This window comes from Aspergillus undulatus (genome assembly GCF_047715775.1).
Source record: "Aspergillus undulatus strain CBS 261.88 unplaced genomic scaffold BDV17scaffold_71, whole genome shotgun sequence".
Classification (NCBI taxonomy): Eukaryota; Fungi; Ascomycota; class Eurotiomycetes; order Eurotiales; family Aspergillaceae; genus Aspergillus; species Aspergillus undulatus.
The window spans coordinates 116,149-135,830 of NW_027396675.1; the positions used below are offsets into that span (position 1 = coordinate 116,149).

At 49.2% G+C, this 19,682-nt stretch overlaps 4 protein-coding genes across 4 annotated transcripts; 2 read left to right on the forward strand and 2 right to left on the reverse strand.

Annotated features, from left to right (window-relative positions):
• Positions 1 to 1,941: 1,941 nt before the first annotated feature.
• Positions 1,942 to 2,600, reverse strand: BDV17DRAFT_295605 (glycoside hydrolase family 39 protein; the record flags this gene model as incomplete). Its single annotated transcript, XM_073763097.1, has 2 exons — positions 1,942 to 2,428; positions 2,482 to 2,600. 2 exons carry the CDS (start codon positions 2,598 to 2,600, stop codon positions 1,942 to 1,944), a joined length of 606 nt encoding a protein of 201 aa, XP_073611125.1.
• Positions 2,601 to 3,158: 558 nt separating this feature from the next.
• On the forward strand, positions 3,159 to 3,568 carry BDV17DRAFT_295606 (uncharacterized protein; the record flags this gene model as incomplete). Its single annotated transcript, XM_073763098.1, has 2 exons — positions 3,159 to 3,194; positions 3,257 to 3,568. The coding sequence occupies 2 exons, from the start codon at positions 3,159 to 3,161 to the stop codon at positions 3,566 to 3,568; spliced, it is 348 nt and encodes a 115-aa protein (XP_073611126.1).
• A 4,806-nt stretch (positions 3,569 to 8,374) lies between these two features.
• On the reverse strand, positions 8,375 to 9,894 carry BDV17DRAFT_220410 (uncharacterized protein). Its single transcript, XM_073755590.1, has one exon. The coding sequence runs from the start codon at positions 9,742 to 9,744 to the stop codon at positions 8,542 to 8,544; it is 1,203 nt and encodes a 400-aa protein (XP_073611127.1). The 5' UTR covers positions 9,745 to 9,894; the 3' UTR covers positions 8,375 to 8,541.
• An 8,277-nt stretch (positions 9,895 to 18,171) lies between these two features.
• BDV17DRAFT_295608 (uncharacterized protein) lies at positions 18,172 to 18,522 on the forward strand (the record flags this gene model as incomplete). Its single annotated transcript, XM_073763099.1, has 2 exons — positions 18,172 to 18,329; positions 18,381 to 18,522. The coding sequence occupies 2 exons, from the start codon at positions 18,172 to 18,174 to the stop codon at positions 18,520 to 18,522; spliced, it is 300 nt and encodes a 99-aa protein (XP_073611128.1).
• Between the last annotated feature and the right edge of the window lie 1,160 nt (positions 18,523 to 19,682).

Below are 19,682 nucleotides of genomic sequence, written 5' to 3' on the forward strand. Positions count from 1 at the left end.
GTTAAAGTTGCGTTATTTTGACATTGCCTTATGCTGGAGTTCTGGACGGGTAGTTTGGCGGCCGTTTGGGTCGATATATGAAGCACAGTGCAGTGGCAGGAGGAGAAACTGTGCAGATCGAGGAGTCTGGCTGAGGGATCGTGTCAGCTTGGAAATATGCCTGTTTAAGACCAACTAGGTAGTCATGACGCCTTTTTGGCTTAGCTGTATATTTTCCGATAGATCAAGCTTAGCTTTATTACTACCTGGCTAGGCGAGCTTGTGATGTCAAGTCCATCCTTAAAACAACCCAGAGAATCAATGGAGTGCGGCACAAGCAAATTAGTCAACTGGCCCTGCAATGGGCCTAGGTAAGCACAGCTTGCGCCAGCATATTCATCGAGCTCCGGTGAGGGATTATCGGTACTGTCCAAACCTGTTGACGGGTTATGGCCCACGGTTGTGCTGAAGCCATTTGTCCACGAGATCCCAGGACTGGTATAGTCGCTACCATTTGTACCTGCCCCTGATATCAGGGCGTTAACGTCGCAACTGACGGGCATGTTCTTGAATAGCATTGTCTCCATGCCACTCCCTTGATGCGTGCTTTCCTCGTCAGGAATTGAAACACCACCCGGGGACGACGGAATAAGGTCTGGCAATCCCTGCCACGGGTATAACTCGAACTCCGACATCAATCCGAATCGTGACTTGGACGGCGACCTCGTTCGTCTGCGTTGATCTCTTCGCACCGCTAGCAGGGTACTATCAGCAGCGTAACCGTAGGGCTTCGGTGTAGGTCCCTTTGGTGAAGTTGGTTTAAGAAAAGTGCAGGTGGTGTTTGACAGAAGACAGCGACAGCAAGGGGCTATTCCGGCGCACTGTTGCATGATAAGCCGTACATTCGCGGTGAAAGCCTCGTGAGGATTTGGCTCCGGTTACCTTGACCTTGCGGACGTGGTATTGATCACAGGCTCTTTTGGCCCTGGACGAGTTTGACTTGGGTGATTCGTGGTCATTAAAACTAGATCTAGTTGCCTCCCCGGCATCGGAAAATGCGGAATGGATTTCAGTCTGTATTATGTTTGCTTTGAGGTTGCAAAACTTCTTCTCTCGGATAATGAGACTTCTGTCAAAGCAGCAGGCGGTGACAATTGGTCAGTAATACTGGCATTTATATCACACAGGCATTAACCAGCCACTATGGGCTGATGGAGAATGAATCGCTACAGATAACTATCTTAGAGCACCGGCTCGGGTAATTCTGGGGTTATCTGAAGCTAAAGGGGCCTCTGCAAGTTTTGCAGACAGGTTGTGCCGGTTGCCAGACGCCGGGAGAGCCATACTTACGTCCCAGGAAAGAGGCTGGTGGAAAATAGTGGAAAACCGCTTGATTGGTTGGCACCTCTCAGACTATTAAACTTAGCTGGCGGGAAAGAGAGTCTAACCAGCAGAAAAATCGCTGACTGGATCAATCTGCACAGCTGCCACAGCACGTGGAAACCCATCTGGGGAGAGGCTAAAAGTGTCATTTTCCGTACAGGAGATACCTCCGGGATTTGCCAGCGAACTGTGAGATTGGGGGAGTCCGGGGTAGTTTCTCCTTCGCGCCCGTCCACAATCAAAAAGACCTCACGAGCCCGCCGTCCACGGTCATGTGACGTGTAATTAGATATATAGGTACTACTAGTAGCATCTAGGCCACACGTCTCGTCGGGTCTTTGCGGCAGTTCCACTTATTCGCTTCCTTGTTTCTAGGGTAGCTAAATAAACAAAAGTATCCCATTGAGGAGAGTCCCCTGTTATCTAGTCGTTGCTCAGACTTCTGGCGTGCCCTGAATTTCTCTATATCACGCCTCCACTGTTGCCTCGCGCCCCGCTTAGGCACGGATCTTCCCACGGCCCTTCCCTTGATGGCCCAAAGCAAAGACTCGCAGTTACCTAGCTCGCAAGTTGAATCCGTTACCTAGTATACCTATCAGGCATGTAGATGTTGGGGTTCGCCACCCTGTTCACAATCAGTACTAACTGAGTTCCAAGGTAAGGGAGTTCCCCAATTGGATCAAAGATATTGTCCGTCCTGTAAAACGCATAATAGCGCGCGTGAAGCGTCCCTGAGGATGGATATCCCACCGCCGCCAGGCCCTGAACTTGAATTGTCCAGTTCCCCGTGTTGGTGCGGGTGCCCGCCAGCATGCGCACCTGGTCCGTGCCAACAGTAGCAAAGACGTCAAACTGGCGGCTTGTAGTGCCGGTCGTCACAGCGCGCGGGCCCTTCATCGACTGCACGTAATACTTGTAGACATGGTATCCGGCTGCAGGCGTATAATTGGTGTTGCTTTCGTCCTGTGGATTTCCCGGGTACTTTGTGAGAAGATTGGCGAAGTTATTGTACAGCGGTGCAATCCACAGGCCCAGACAGCCCGCATAGTTGTATCGCTCCAGTCGGCTGATCCACCAGGAATATCCAGAGGGGGTCAGCTTATACAGAGGAATTCAAACAGGCTATAGACAAGTTGATCGCTGAGATAGAAGACTTTTAGCAGCCAGATGGATACCTCAACGTCTACTTTACCCTGGTCGATAAAGATGGCAAATTTTAGAACCTTCGCGATATGCATGAGATGTGTAAGTCAATGAAAAACACGATATAGACCAAGTAGTAACCCCCGGACGAACTAACACAACATCCTCAGATAACACAACATCCTCTGATAACGCCGGTCATTTGCTGGAGGGTGCAATTGCTCATTACATGTGGAGCGGATCAAGAACATTGACTGTTTCATGAATGCCTTCGGGCCTGGGGAAGCCCAACGCCCAGGCTACCCTGGTCACGAAGAGCTAGAGCTGGCCGTTCTCCGTCTGTACCAGATTACCAAAGATTCGCGCCATTTAGCATTTGCACAACATATGCTGCAGGCTCGAGGTACTTGCACCGCTCACGGACGGCGGTTCTTCATGTGAGATGCTGACCAGCGGAACAATCCGGTTTACGGATGTTGGATGAAGAGCAAAGACGACCTAGCGTATCACCAGGCTCACAAGCCCCTGCATGAGCAAGAGGCTATTCTCGGACATTCTGTTCGAGCAATGTACCTCCTCACACCTGTGCAGATATCGGCGCGCAGTTCCTAGTGGACGCCAAACGTCTTTGGGCGGATGCTACAGGAAGAAAAATGTACATCACTGGTGGGATTGGCTTAGAGCCACAGGTACGTAGCCCAGTGGAATATCCAAGCGTCAGTTATTCCAAGCACTGACATTCGTGTACTAGTCCGAAGGATTCTCAGAGCTACCTTATTACCTGCCCTCTTCAACCGGCGAAGGTGGATGCTACGCGGAAACATGCGCCTCGATTGGAGCCATGATGTTTTCCGAGCGCATCTTGTCCCATAGGCTAGATGGCCGCTACCGGGACGTCCTTGAGCTTTGCTTATACAACGCTGTTCTCGGTGGTGGTAGTTTGGATGCTAAAGGCTTCAGCTACGCCAATAAACTCGCAACATATGGCGACGAGTCAGCCCTACGCTCCGAATGGTTTGAGGATATGTTATACCGTCTTAAAATTGCCATTACTAGGCTTTAGATAACCTCGCGTCTTGGCCTGAGGTGGGAACAAGCTAACACAATTCGACGGTCTGCTGTTGCCCTCCAAACCTCTCTAGAACGATGGGCATGCTCCCTGGTTATGTGTGGTCAGCCACGACAGACAGCGATACCGTACAGGTAGACGTCTATCTATATACAACTGCGCAAAGATCCATCGCCCTGTCAGGGGGTAGCACAGTCCAGCTCTCTATGCACTCTGAGATGCCGTGGACAGGATCATAATCCATCAAAGTCGATATTCCGGCCTCCACTACGGTTTTGTTGCGACTTCCTGTCACTGAATGGATGATAGAGCCTCAGGTACTACCCATTGCCAAAGCTCTGTTCCCCACCCTGCATTATGCTAAATGAAAAGCAGTTTTCCATTGCAACCCGTCCTTTCGCGCCAGGATTTGTCGAAGCAGCGTTAACGGTATTATCACCAAATATCTCCATTTCGTTCTCTCTACAAACGAGCCTTGTCTATCCCAGTCCTCGGGTCAAGCAGGACACGTTGGCGGTCATGAGATGTCCAATCGGTTTTGCCGCCGAAGATATCGACAACTCAGCAGTCGAGGAAGCGTATCCCCATCTCGAGCACATCGGACTCTCTGAGTCGGCAACCTTCTCAGTGACCAGAGACAAGGTCTCCGGTGTCGAGATATTGATGCTTAGCACGGAAGATGCATATATTCTAGATATGTTATCAGGGAATGGCCCGGTTGCTTCCCTATATAACGTAGTTCAGCCTGGTGTGCGCGTTCGGTCTTGGAGCAAGTCCCTTCAGCCCTTGAATTTTGTGCCCTGGTTTGCCCGCGGCAATAGAGGTGGCAAGGGGCATCTTCGTGTTCCCTTTATGCGCGTTGGCGTTGAGGAAATACAGTGATTTGGCGGGGCCAGTTCGACGAACGAATTTGATCACGAGTGACAATGAAGTTATGAGCTATGGAGGTGAGTAATGGTGCCGAATCAGGGTCAGGTGACCAAGGTGGCTATGGGATAAATTGAATTGGAGGTGATGATCTCCTAATTACAGTCTGTATAGCAGTTTAAATAGGTGGCCAGAGGGCCTCATTAGATCCTGAATAGGAAGTGTCGTATCCCGTATCTTCCATCATTAGTGTTTCCTTCGTCTCAATAGTATATGCAGAAACCGAACGAGGCGCTGTACTAGCGGCTTGCCTGAGTAATCCCAAATATGAGACTGTCACCGCTGTCAGAGGTTGCTCCCTTATCAATCAGTAGCCTTGCCACAGCCTCATAGCCATCCCGTGAGGTATATATAAGTGGTGTCTGTCTATCTTTATTGCTCGCATTGACATCAGCTCCCTTCTCGATCAATAGCCTTGCCACAGCCTCATGGCTGTTTCCCGAGGCCCGTAAAAGTGGTGATTGACCGCCCAGGTCCATCTCATTTAGGTTGCTACCAGTTTGTAGAAGCAACTTGACAATGTTAGCTCGACCTTCCTGGGCAGCCCAAGATAACGGTGTCCGATTTTTATAATGTTTCAAATCGTTCCGGTGGTTCAGACCCCTTGTAATATCAACCCCGTCATAAAGCCTTGAAGGCGACATTAGAAGAGCAGCAGCAGCATCCCTGTTAGAGTTGGCTAAAGTAGCAAATAAGGGGTACCTGTATCTCCCTCCAAAAGCTTGAGTATCATGATCATCCCTGAGCCTCGTGCAGATCAGCTCTGAAAGTCCTTTTTCTACGAGTAGATAAAACAGACTTATATCTGGACTATATCTGCGAGCCTTGTACTTTTCGAAAAGGTTGCTAGCATTGACCCAATCAGGAACAGGAAAGGCAGACAGGAACTTGTCTTGAGGAACCAATTTTGCCGCAGCATTAGCATGGTCAAGAACATGTTGAGTAGCATACTCCAGGAATGGGTACTTTTCTGGTATTTCCATATGCCCCTTGGGTTCGGCCTCTGCCAACTGCCCGCTAATAGCTGCGAGCTCTGGGATATGATTTATATATAAGCTGCAAGAATGTTTGAGTGTCTCATGGCTTAAGCCTTCAAAGTCTAATCCGAGATCAGGCCACAATTCATGCAAACCCTTGTCCTTGACAAGGAAATCCCGGACAGATTCATCGATAAATTGAATTGTCGGCTTTTGGGATTTTGTAATCTCAGCAAGGCCTTTCGAGGAGCTGATAACACATTTGTTATATATGGTATCACTGTTATCTCGAAAACTGACGTCCGGGATTTCAGGATCGACCAGACCCTTCAAAGACAAGCCAGACCACAGAGCATGGTAGAACTCCTTTGGTTGCAAAGGCCGCTTTGCGTAAAGAATCCAGAGGATGCAAAGCAGAAGATCCTCCATATTCTCATCATCACGTCTCAGGATATCTCTGAATAATTCGCTTAAGCCACTTGGTATTTCTGCGAGTCGGTTTCTCAAAGCCAACCTACCCCTTCGATATTCTTTGTTTAGAATATCAACAACCAAGACAACCCACATAAAGACGCCAGCAGCTTTCGCGAGAAGTTGGGGTTTCAGCTCCTCTCGTAGCGTGGGCTCTCCAATTTGAAGGCGGTTACTAACGTAGATTGCCATATCTTCAGCACGGCCTGGCTGATCTTCTAGTGTATGCCGGATACCCCGTCGGATGTTGATATATGGGTAATGTCGACTGGAGAAGCAGATCCGTAGGGGCATGTAAGGCACCGTCATTGCCTGAGGTTCTAGCGACTACTGAGTGAGACGCCAGGTCAATGGAGACTCTGAATAGACCAATAGGAGACCAGTATTCAATTATAGGTAGTACATGAATACAGGAATGAATCGCTGAAGACCCACGAGGGGGTTTCGCGATGAGCTATATAGGTGGTGATTCGGTGTCGGGGCGGAGGGGGCCTCCGTGAAAGTCAGTTCCGTGGAGGAAGCCTCCGCGGGATTCAGTTCCATTGCCCAATTAGGCAGAGGTGAGGCTTGAGGACGGAAGTAAGGTCCACGGCCGTAGATGCCTGGAGTATTGGTGGCACGTGAGCAGCTGCTCATGACAGGGCACGCCTTTCATTGTGGATTTCTCCGCCAGCTCCTCGAAGTATAGTACCATATCCACAACTTGTTGTTCATCACACTCATCAAGAGCATCAATAAAGCAGGTAAATTGGCGTTGACCAAGGGCAGTAATTGCATCGCAAAAGAGACCCTTGAGAATATTCAAGGAAGGGCCGCCATTCTGATTTGGGGAAACAAGGTCGAAATTATCCAACACTACCTGGATATCAGGATATACCTCAAGCAGCTGGAGTAACAATGATCGGTACATCCCGAGGATTGACCTTTCCAAGAGTTCTCCCCGAGCATTGAAGAAAAAGGAAGCAGTAACAGCATGCTTAGGTATCTGGTATCCACGTGGATACAATATGGATACCATTTGCTATCTGATATCCGCGGATATGCCGCAGTCTAGGTCATACTCTATATAGTGTCTATCATGGCCGCCACGAGTTATAACAACGGAGGTTCCTGGCGCCTGTCAGCGGAAGCTACTTGTTTGTTCTCTTTGCCCCTTTGTGATGATCTTGTCGAGACTGGGAGTCCCAGACAAGCTGCGCGGTAACTTAATACCTACCCTCAAATGGCTGAAGTCCAATCTGATAGACATGATCTCGTCTGACCTCAACATGCAATCTCCCACGTCCCTTTCCATATTCAATGTTGCGAAGATATAAAAGGTTGATCGTTGAAAGAAGCAGTCAGGATTAGACGAGCTGCAGGTTTCGGTAAGGCAAGACGTGCTATCGAAATTGGCCCATTTTAAACCAGGCTGAAGGACTTCGGACGAGGATTATATTGTCAAAATGACTCTAATCCGTCGTTATTCTAGGCTTCATGGTAAGTAGCGGTAGTGCGAACAATTTGATATGGAGTATGTGGCCAAGTTTCAGGGACAGGACTGGATTGGTCCATCGGTGAAGCTTAATGTTTGCTGGGACGGAAATTATTTGTGATCTCTACTTCAAGACTCAGTAGATTTCGAATAATCCATAGCACAGCAAGAGGAACAACATCGTAGGGTCTAATTGGTATGCCATTGGAACCGCTGCCTTTACTAGATAAGCAATACCCACGTACTGGCGGGCCACTGCTAGAGCCGAGTTATTGCTTAGAAAGCCTAGACAGAAGCCAAGTGGTATATGGCTTCCTTGAGGAAAGCTAGCAAGGAGGAAGGTTTCCTACTTGCCGTAGCCTAGGCTGAATCCATTGAAGTGGGGGATGATATGAACCTGGAGATGAGCACATATAACTGTGAGAACGCTGCTGTATGGAGAAAGAATTCAGCAATAGCTTGAGATGAAACGATGAATATTGAATTGTGAATCGGCATGGGTATTGTAGATCGTTTCTCGTAGAATCGTGCGATCAATAAGGTATCTGGCAGCTAGTGCGAACCTAAGATCCGTGAGGCACAGCCAACGTGGGACTGGACACATTGGTCGAGAACCCTGTCCAGCGTCGGACTGCGCTCAACGCATATGCTGCGAGCACCTGAAACATGTTCATCCTGTGTATAGCTGACTGCTGTCCATTTACTGGCTAGCCCATTTATAAAACAGCCACATATGAGCACCGAGTACAAAAGACTAAGACAGGGATTGAGAACAGGACTAATATGATACCCAAAACGCAGAGTCTCGAGACATCTGATGCCGTCGTGAATGGATAGCTGAGCCGAATCTAAAGGATGCGGTCTGTAGGCAGAAGTCTTCAACAAGCATGCGGATATAATGGTCGAATGGGAGGATAATAAGGAAATATAGTTTAGAAAGATCAAAATCAAGGAATCTTCGGAAATTATATGTATTTTCTGATATATGGCTATGCCTTAGAGTTGATTCTGTTCATGATTTTGACGATAATCAACAGCTTCAGCACTATCATTTCCTGGCATATCTGTTTCGGAAAGGTAGACTGTGATAATGACAAGCAACAGCAATTACAGGTGTTCTACCCTCCTAGGATAGAAAACAAAACTTGAGCAGTCTGGGAAGCCGCCTCGGAATAGGGCGGTAAGGAGGAAGGATTGAGAACATCGAAGTCTTCTCGGATTGGTTTCGTGCATGAAGAAGAGTAGTCCCCTGTTCCCGGGAGGATAATTAACTCTGTCTCCTCTAAGACACATGATGTGACACCCGCAACGAGAATATCGACCGCTATGCACAAGGTATATGTGCGAGAGATGTTATATGTCTTGATTGTAGGGGCTGTGCCCTGCACGGCAGGACCGATGATGACCCTTTCTGGCGAGAGTTGAATATCCAGGGATTTACTAGACTTGTCGAGTATAACATCCTTGCGGCTCTTAGTAGAGTCCGTGTCGGCCTCGCCCGGTACCCAGACCTTTGTCTTTCCCGTGACAGCGATGCTGAAGCCCGTTAGTCTGATGGGCGGAGCCTCGCTTACGGTTGAAGAGTCGAGTAACGGAGTCACCCTCACGAGGCAAGGAATCTCCTCCCCGAGTTGAACTCTCACCGGGAAGGTAAGTTGAATTTCACACCGGAGGGATGGGTCCTTGAAGCCATGGAGGAAAGAGCGTGCTAGCCCGCGCACTACCTGGCCTGAACGGCTATTCTTAGAAAGGAAGAGATTACTCTTGATCGTGCGATGCGTGCGTATTTTGCGCACTTCTCCATTCGTGGGAACCCGCAGCTGGATGTCGTCTCGCGGTCTGTAGATAATTGGCATGCTCTGTTCACCGAGCATATGAGTTGCACCGAAGGCAGACTTGACCCAGACTGATGCCTGAATACGGTACTCAACAGCCGCCAGAAAGAAAAGGGCTCCTTGGTCATGGAATGTTGGAGGCAAAGGGTGATCCGACCGAATGGTTGTTATCTGCCTGGTCCACCCGCGCACATCCACAACGCCTGGGTCAACAGGCGAAGCCCGCGCGGGGAATCTGAACGAAAACGGCCAGAGAGTTTGGGAGCCATGGAACTGCGCCACGCGGGTCCAGAATAGATTTGCCTGGCCGTATCTCTCTCCGGACTCTGGAGTCTTAGTCCTGGTGCGACCATGGACCTCAACCAGGATGTAAACTGGCTGCGAAGCCAGTGGATGGGTATCACCAACTTGGAATATCACTTGCCCAGCCACAAGGTCATTTTGGGCGTAGGTTGCATGTGGATCTTGAAGGTTAATGGTGAGCATGGTATCTTCATATCATGATGCTATCGAGAAAATGGAGCTGGTGGAAAGGAAATCACATCTCCTTACACCTCATTCAACACAGCCCCGAGCTAGCAAATCACCTGACTCCCTGCCGGAATCAAGCACATGTCAAGGGTTGTGGTGTACGTAATGTTAAAGACTCAGCCACAGGGAGACAAGATCTGAGCGCATATAAGGAGGGGTCAAACAATCTAGATTTGGCAACGATCGACCCCTGCAGGAACCTGCGGAGCGGTAACCTTCAGAGCAGCATGAAGCTTAAGACCATGGGGCTTACTGCTAGAGTTGGCTAGAGTGCTGGACAGAAGCTGGTAGATGCCAGTAAGGCTCGGCATGGGACTGGATAGCGTTATGAAATATGCGTGCACAGGGGTAGGCTGCGGCATAACCGCAACCGCGGCTTATAATGGTCCCTAGGAGCCGGAGCACCGCACCTGACATGGACCCGTCCGGCCCCCGGATTGGTCGCCCGTGCGTGCTCCCGGCGCCCCTCGTGCGTGGCCCCATCTTCGCCCGTCGCCAGCCGATACAGGTCCGATCGATCGATCGATCGGTTGGATTGACTGATCAACTGCGCTATTGCTATTATCTATCGCGACCACGAGACACGTCGCGCTGCCAGACATGTTTATATATATCACACGTGATAGGTAATAGATATAAAACAGGCCCCTAAGGTATATCTACTTTCCTAAATTATAAATAGACCTCTCCTTGTTTTATATCTTATTCCTTTTCTTGATTTTCCCTACTATATTCCTGGTTACTATTACCGGTCATGGATCTCTTCTTCTATAACCTTACCTACCAGGTCTAGATCTATACCACGCCTTGCTATTACTATACTATCTTATTAACTATACTGCTTACCTACCTGCGTACCTGTTACCGCGGCTACCTGTCTGCGGCCACGGTTACCCTCTACGAGACAGCCCTCGCGAAGATACTCCAGTAGCCATGGGTTAACCCGTGCCGGGAGCCCTGCTGCTAGTCTACCCCGGGGGACCTGCCCGTGCCTGGGTTACTAGTCTACCAGGGCTATAGCTATCTATACTGTCCTAAAATCACCCGGGCGCTGAAGGTAATATAGAACTACCGCCGCGAGGAATATAAGGATCAGGATAGTTACTAGAAGATATTATCACGCAGACCCGCGCCAAGAAGGCTACCTGTGTTATAAATTAGATTATAAGTTACTAGTGTTTCTATCGCACCTGAGCTAGTAGTTATTTTTTTGAGGTAACCCCGGCTGCTATAGTAATTATACTACCACCGCGCCGGCGGACCGCTATCTCTGTGTCAACCCCGGCGGAGTTGATCCGGGCGCGCGTAGACCAAGCCCTGCGGGCAGGGGAGATAGCTACCGAGCTGGCAGATAGCCAGGTGCTGGTACTAGATACCTACCTGACCGAGGTCTCCCCGTGGCTGGAGCTAACCCGCTGGCCAGAGTATCTGCGCGGGCAGGATCTGACTAACGTGGCCCTGCTTGGTAGCATGCCGGACCCGGACACTGAGCCACTGCTGGTCGAAATCAGTACTAGCGTGCAGTAGCTGATCGGCCAGGCCTACCAGGCGATTTATAGCGGCCGGATTAATAAATTTGACCAGGTCCAGATTAATACCTTCTACAGCCAGCCAGGCATGTAGAACCAGCCTATCTAGATCTACCTGCGGCCTAAAACCTACCGCCAGTACTGCCAGGTCTGGCAGCAGCTAGTCTGCTTTACCTACCGTAGTAGCTGGCTAGACCAGGAAATCTGCCTGCGCCATTAGCTTAACACCGCGCAGCTAGCCGCGCTAGACTGGATAGAGGAGTATGGTTAGCAGCTGCTTACCCCCATGGAGGAAGGGGCATGACCGCGCATACTGTTACTATTACTACTATCCCCGCTACTTCCTCGCCGGCTAGCACCACGGGTAGAGGACCTACTACTATTATTAGTACTGCCATTTCCTATAATATATGCTCTAAAGCCCCCGGCGTCCCCTCGCGAGGTATAACTATAATACTAGCTAGATCAGGCCTGCCTAGACCTCTCCATCGTGCTACTAGACTATTCCCTGAAGGGGGATCTCTTCTAGAGCACCCTGGTTAGCTTCCTCGCGGTCCTGGGAGTAGATCCCGCCCGGCAGGCCTTCCGGGATCCCTGCCAGTATACCAGCTACCTCTCCGGCCTGGTCAAGATAGCGCAGATGCTTGTTTTGCTGCAGGTAGTCCGCGAGGCCGAGGCCGGCCGGGTTAGCTATCTAGCGGATACCCTGGACCAGATGCGTGAGCGGTTCCTGGTATACAGGGTATATGCCCCCTTTAGCTAGATTACGCGGCTCTGCATGTACGGCAAGAAGATCCAGAACAGCACTACCAGCATGGGCTATATTTACTAGAGTAATAATAAGCAGACCCTGAGCTATAAGGACCTGCAGCTAAGCATGTATAGGTTCCAGGAATTTATCGCGGGCTAAGTTACCCGGGGCCAGGCTAAGCTGGAGGACCTATTCCTGCTGCATAAAGATAAGACCCGTGAGGAGGTAGTCCCGTGGCTGGCCCTGCATGAGCTACGGGATAACCTAACTAATAACCAGCGCGGCTAGAACTTCTTGTGGTATCCCCAGACCAAGGCCGCCCTGCTAATGCCGGGGGAGCACTGGCTACTAAACCGTGTGCTCGAGGCAGAGTAGCTACGGGAGGAGTTCCTAGAGGTCCGCCAGGATAGATAGGTAGATAAGGTCCTGTAGCACGAGGGGCCTGTAGACTAGTACCTGCGGCGGGTTGATCAGTTTCTGAAGCGCCTGCTTCTACTAGTATATATTACCAGCGGTTAGCCGGCGCGTGCTACCAAGCTACTGAGCCTGCGTTACTGTAACACCCTGCAGGGCTGCTACCGTAATATCTTTATTAAACACGGGCTTGTTAATACGGTGACTACCTACCACAAGGGGTATTTAGTTAATAAAGCTAAATATCTTGTCCTACTACTATGCAGTAATTACTATCTCCCGTGTGTACCTGAAGTGCAGTAGCTTCAAGCGGGATTATAGTAGGACAGATAGCGCGGTGTTTGCCGAGCAGGCTAGCCATGGGTCCTGGATCGCGGGGATAGTCTACGCACGGGGACTGCAGGAGGCACCGGGGCACGTGGAAGGCCGCTGGCAGTAATACCGGGTAATAAGCCATGAATAGCACAGGTTCCTAGGATTTGAGACCTACCTTGGCCCTCGCAAGCGCCCTGGCGAAGATCCCCTGGAAGGACGGCTAGCTAAGCAACTATATATTAGTATTGAGATTGACCATGATTAATAGACATAGACAGCAATATAATAGATAGATAAAGAGATAAATAAATAAAATATAGTATTTTTTTTTTTATAATCTAAGCAGATAAACTCCTATTTAGTCTATATTTAATTGCGGGATCCTGAACCTGAAGAGCCCCCGGCCCCGGCCAATTCACGAGAATAGATTGTGGCTGAAATCAAGGCGCGGGCCGCCGCGGATAAGCAGGAGGCCGCTAGCCAAGTAATAGAAGCTGGCGAGCTGCACGACGCCAATCCATGGCTGCGGATGACCCGGTGGGCGCGGTATTTGGCCAAGGAAACGGTCAGTTACCAGGATTTGTTAGATATAGTAGCCACGCCTGATCCTGACCAGCAAGACCCTGTTAGCCGAGCAACGCGAGCTATATAGGATACTATGAACCAGTTGGCCCGCCGCAGCCAGTTCACCATGCAGTATTGTGGAAACGGAATCCGGATAGCCGCCGTTAGCATTATACCGAACCAGACGCCGTACCAGCCACTGCGGGCGTATATAGATAAGAAGAGCATCCAGGATTATATCTACCCGTGGTAGTAGATTTTATTATTTATTGTCTGTACCTAGACCGATTAGCCATGGAAGAAGGGCAGGCCAGGGTATTGAATAACTGCCCGGCAGTAAAAAACATGGCAGCGGTTATAGCAGTTAGCCATGCAGGGAGAACCTGAACCTGAACTACCGAGTAGCCCTGATCCTATAGAGACTAAGGACCTGGATCCTGCCTGAATCTAGTGGTTTATTATATCCCTGATCAAAACCGCATGCTTGGAGTTTTGTATTGAACTATTGAATCAGAAGATCAAGGTCCATGAATATAAAAGCCTGCTAGTTTATACCATGGCCGTATTAGGACAGGGGGAGAAGACATGGCAGGATCTAGAGAGTTATTTACCTATTATTTCCCGGGTATTGAAAATTGCTTGCTTCATGATTATCCAGAAGGTATTATGGCTAGATCCCCAGTGCATAGATATTATCTACATGTAGGCGGCGGCTACCGAGCAGGGTATATAGACAGGAGATACCGCGGATAATTATTTAGGATTGATTATAGATAAGGGTTACAAGGAAAGGTTAGAAGCAATCCTATTATCCCCCCTATCTAGCCTGCTGTCCTCTAGTAATACCATGCCTATTAGCCATATTCCCTGGTCCAGCCGGATGCTGTTTCAAGCCAGCGTTGATTAGATAGTGCAGAAATTCATGGTCCGCGGCTAACACGGCCCCGTGGAGGTTTTGTTAAATTAGCGGATATTTGGCTTGAAGATTAGTTATAGCACTACCTCCCTAGGCCATGTTACATGGATAGGGCAGGAGTGGTTACTGTATAAAGAGATAGATTTTACCATGGGCAAGTTCCGCGGCTTCGTGCATGGGCTGGTAGGAGTAGCCCGGGAGCTGATAGCCGGTTTATTATATTAGCCTGATCGAGATTAATGGCCTGCTATCCCGTGGGATCAATTATTCGACAACCCTACTAAAGCAACCCCAGGCTAGAGCTTTTTGCAGGATCAGTGTACTACATGGCCCGTGGCTAGTCAAGATTAGCTGGTAGACTAGATTGCCCGGGAACTTACTATTGCCCGGGCGTTTACTACCCAGGGGGAGGTCAGCCGCAGCAAGATCCAGAAGTATTTCCAGCAGGTAGCCCGGTTCAAGGAGAAGCTGGTAGTCACCGTGTATTTAACCGGTAGTACCCTGGCGCGAGCCCCCGAGTTATTAAGTATCTAGTATATAAATACTAACACCAACATGCGCCGAAATATATTTATCGAGGACAGGATAGTTGTGTTTGTGACTGCATACCACAAGGGGTTCCACGCCAGTAATAATATCAAGATTATCCATTAATATTTACCGCGCGAGGTTAGAGAGCTAGTAGTATGGTATTTATAGCTAGTATCACTATTTACCCGCCAGCTAGCCACCACGTGGAAGCAGCTAGCCGCCGGAACATCTACAAGCTATCACAGCCCATATTTCTAGGGTCCGGATGTAGGCAGCGGCCACGAGTAGTCCAGTGAGCAGTTCCACGAGGTATTAAAGCAGGAGAGCTAGACCGGCATGGGATTACAGGACTACCCGTTAAATATAGCCAATTATTAGAATATTGCCGTAGGAATTAGCTATCGGTTTTTACGCCCGTCCAGTGTATTCCTTAACAATATCCAAACAGAACAGGAGCAGGAGATAGCCGCCATGGAAGCTAATAAAGATCCTGATAGGATTGGTAATATTACAGACAAGCAGGCCGGGCATACCCCCCATGTAGCCAGGATTATTTACGGCCGCGAGATTACTGAACATGCCGGCAGCACCACGACGCGGTGGTTAAGATTCCGGGCATTAAGTACAGATTGGTATTAGTTTTTAGGGTTCGCGGATAAAGTTAGCCTAGTATTAAGGAAGCAGGTTAACCCGTGGGAGGAGCAGGCAATTGATTACCAGGTCCAGCGGCGGCAGTAGTTATAAGCTATAAATATAGAGCGGGTATTGCAGCAGATAACTAGCCGGGCAATTATATTCCAAGGGGTACAGGGACTAGCTATCAAGGCTATCCAGGATAGTACTAGCCTGGTAGTTACCATTATGCCAACAGGCAGTAGCAAGAGCATGTTATTTATATTACCCGCGTACACCGCCCCCGGGGGGTATACGATCATGGTGGTTCCGTTAATTTTATTACGCGCCAATTTAATAAAGCAGTACCGCGAGCTCAGGATCTGTTGTATATCATAGGAGAGCCAGTATTCCCCGGACAAAGCTACTATTATATTAGTTACCCCCGAATCTACCGAGAACCCGGATTTCTATACATTTTTAAACCGGCAGCGGTTCATGCGGCGGTTGGACCGGATCATCATCGACGAATGCCATGTGATATTGAACCAGCAGAAGGATTTCCGGCCGGCCATGGCCCGGTTAGGCCGGTTAATAAGTGCCCAAACCTAGATAGTGTTTTTAACCGCCACATTGCCCCTAGTCCCTAGTCCGTGAACCCCCGCACTGCCGCCCAATTCTCTCCCGCCCTATTGGTCCGTCAGTCCGGTCCGGGTCCATCGATCGCGTCCGTCCCGCCCTACCTATCCCGCCCGTCTACTTGTCTGTGCCTCCTGCCTGCCTGCCTGCCTGTCTGTCTGTCTATCTGTCTGTCTATATCTCTCTTTCTCTATCTATCCCGGTCCTGTATTATCCTCTTTCTTGATTTTATTAGCCAGTCCACCTACCTACCTGCGCTACTAAAAATCTATTATTATCTAGTTCTGGTTCTAATCTAACCACCAACATATTTGGTTAGTCATACCTTAGCGCATTAGTTATACTAAGAAAAAAAAAATAATAAAGACAAGCGATAATTGCTTCTTCTACCGTGTTACTATCGCGTCGATACCGCGATACTTTATATCATGCTATCACGCTACTATCTACCCTCTAGCCCTTCTATTCTTACTATTCTTATCCTATCCCTTTAGCTATCTATCTATTTATCTATCTATCTATCTACCTACCTGTCTATCTGTTTCCTGATTATATATAATAATCCCGAGAATAGACCTCTTTACTTATTACCTGGCTTTCCAGGTCTAGATCTATACTACTTGTCACTGCTAGTACGCTATCTCCCCGCAGACTTTACTAACGCACCTCCGTGTCTATTACTACTCCCACGCGATAGTAGCCACCCCGGGCTTGCAGGAGGCTATCCTGGCCGAGATGCTCTAGCAGCCCTGGATTAATCCTGTCTACTAGCCCTGCGTGATTCTATCCCTGGCTGACCTGCCAATCCTAGGGCTCCTGGTCTACCAGGGCTATAACTACCCTTACTGCCCTTATATTACCCTCACGGCCTAAAGTATCTAGAGGTACTGACAGGAGGCCTACCAGGATATAGAGACCCCTCCTGGCCGTGGGCAGTATATAGCATGGTTTAAGGGCTACTGCTAGCTTGTAAACCAGATTCTCTCCTGCTAGTATCTCTTCTTGAACAAGGCTAGGAGTTACTACTTCGAGTCACCCCGCTCCCGAGCCTAGCCGCGACGCGGGGCCAGGACAAGGTATAGTAGATAATAGCAGTAGAGTTTGCTCAGGCCCAGGTAGAACAAGCACTGGCTAGTAACCAAGAGCAGGAGCAGGAGCAGGCTCGCTGTGTTCCTGAGGTTAGGTATCTTACCAAGGTCTTACCATGGCTAGAGCTAACCCGCTGGCCCGAGTATCTCTATAGCCAGGACCTTGACGCAGTAGCAGCGCTAGCAGTACTATTAGATCCTGCTACTAAGCCGCTGCTGGCGGCCTTCGCGGATAGCATGGCTCGGCTGATTAACTATACCTACCGCATGATTCGCGACCATTAGATCAATAAGTTTAACTAGATCTAGATTAATACCTTCTTCCGCAAGCCAGGTATCTAGAATTAGCTGATCTAGATCCGGCTATGCCTGGTAACCTACCAGCGGTATCGCCAGGTCTGGCAGCGCCTGGTCTGCTTTACCTACCGCAGTACCCGCCCGGACGCGCTGCTATAGCTGCGCCACCAGTTAACTACCGCCCAGCTAGTGGCGCTTGACGACATGGAGGTGCATGGGGACTAGTAGCTACAGCTGCCGCAGGGAGAAAGTCCAGAGGGCAGGACAAGGCCACAGGAGTAAACACGCGAGCAAGTATTCCTGGCCTAGCTTAATAAAGCCTGCCTGACCCTATCTATTACACTGCTAGATTACATGCTCAAGGGGGACCTTTTTGAGAGTACCCTGGTTAGTTTCCTCGCGGTGCTAGGGATTAATAGGGACTGCTAGGGCTTCCAGGAGCCCTATTACTATACTAGCTACCTGTCTAGCCTAGTTAAGATTACCTAGATACTGGTGGCGGAGCATGCTATCTAGCTAGCCGAGGATAGCCGAACTACCTCGCCCGCGGATACCCTAGACAAGATACGGGAATGGTTCCTGCTCTATAGGGTATATGCCCCCTTTAGCTGGATCACGCGGCTCTATATATACAGCAAGAAGATCCAGAATACCACTACTAGTCTAGGCTATATCTACTAGAGTAATAACAAGCAGATATTAAGCTACAAGGACCTGCAGTTAACTATGGGGGGGTTCTATAGCTTTATCCGCACGCAGGTTAGCCTAGCCCAGGCCATACTAGCATGCCTGTTCCTGCTGTATGAGGAGGAGGTCCGCGAGGAGGTGGTTCTGGCACTTGTGCTGGGGAAACTGCAGGACAACCTAACCAATAACCAGCGCGGGTAGAATTTCCTGCAGGATCCCAGGAACTATGCTATTCTCTCTACTACTAGTACCCCTGCTACTGCAGCCGTGCCAGCTAGCAGGGGCTCGAATACTCACGGTAGCCAGTGGTGGCTGCTAGACCGGGTCCTGCAGCTAGACTGGCTGCGTGAGGAGTTCCTGGAGGTCAAGATAGTCAGGCAGGACTGCTAGATGCTCTAGCACGAGAGGGTAGTTAACTAGTACCTGGCACAGGTGGAGGGCTTCCTGCAGCAGCTGCTGCTACTAATCTATATCACTGGCGGCCAGCTAGCCCGGGCTACAGAGCTGCTTAGCCTCTGTTACAGTAATATAGTCTATAGTTGCCACCGGAATATCTTTATTGAGCATGGCCTGGTTAGCACTATCACGATATATTATAAAGGCTACTCTATCAGTAATTCTACCAAGATTATCCAATGCTACCTCCCCAAGCCAGTTAGTAAGCTAGTAGTCTACTACCTCTGGCTGGTTCTCCCGTTTTACTGCTCGCTGCAGAAACTCGTGCATGGCCAGAAGGAAGCCCCTTCTGTATTCCTCTGGCTAGCTACTATGCGGGACCGCAAAGGGAGAAAGAAAGAGGAAAGGGACAGGTACTAGGGGACTGACTAGCTATAGAAAGTACTCGAGGGGGAAGCTAAGATATACCTGCAGACTAAGCTAAATATCCTTTCTTACTACTATGCAGCTATTGCTATCTCCCATGTACACCTAAAGTACGGCGGGTTCAAGCGGGATTATGGGATAGATAATATAGTCTTTAATAAGCAGGCCAGCTATAGTTCCTGGGTAGCTAGCATGGTATACACGCGGGGCCTGCAGGAGGTACCAGGCCACGTGGAAGCATGTTGCTGGTAGTACCGGGCTATCAGCCGTGAATAGCATGGGTTCCTGGGGTTCAAGACCCCGCTGGCCCTGCTAGGGCCCCGGAAGCGAAGGCTATTAGAGGATCAGGCTAAGGATCAAGTAAATTATAGTAGGACCGCGAAGTACTTATATATTTGGATCAAGATGAATAAGGATTAGTAGATTTATTCTATATATATAGATCAGAGCAAGCCCTGGAGCCTAGGAGGAAAAGTTAGGCTTTAATTATAATTTTATTCTTATCCTGTTTCTATCCTGTTTCTATTCCTATCCCTGTTCTTATTCTATCCCTGTTCCTATTCTATCCGTGGTACGATTGCATTTCTATTAACCTGATCTAGCTTGGTTATACTAATTCCGATCTACAGTCTAATATTAATATAGAGTACCTAATCTTCTACAAGATTCCCGAGCTGCAGATTATCATATACTATCAATATAAGCATGGTGTATATCCCAGGGAAGTC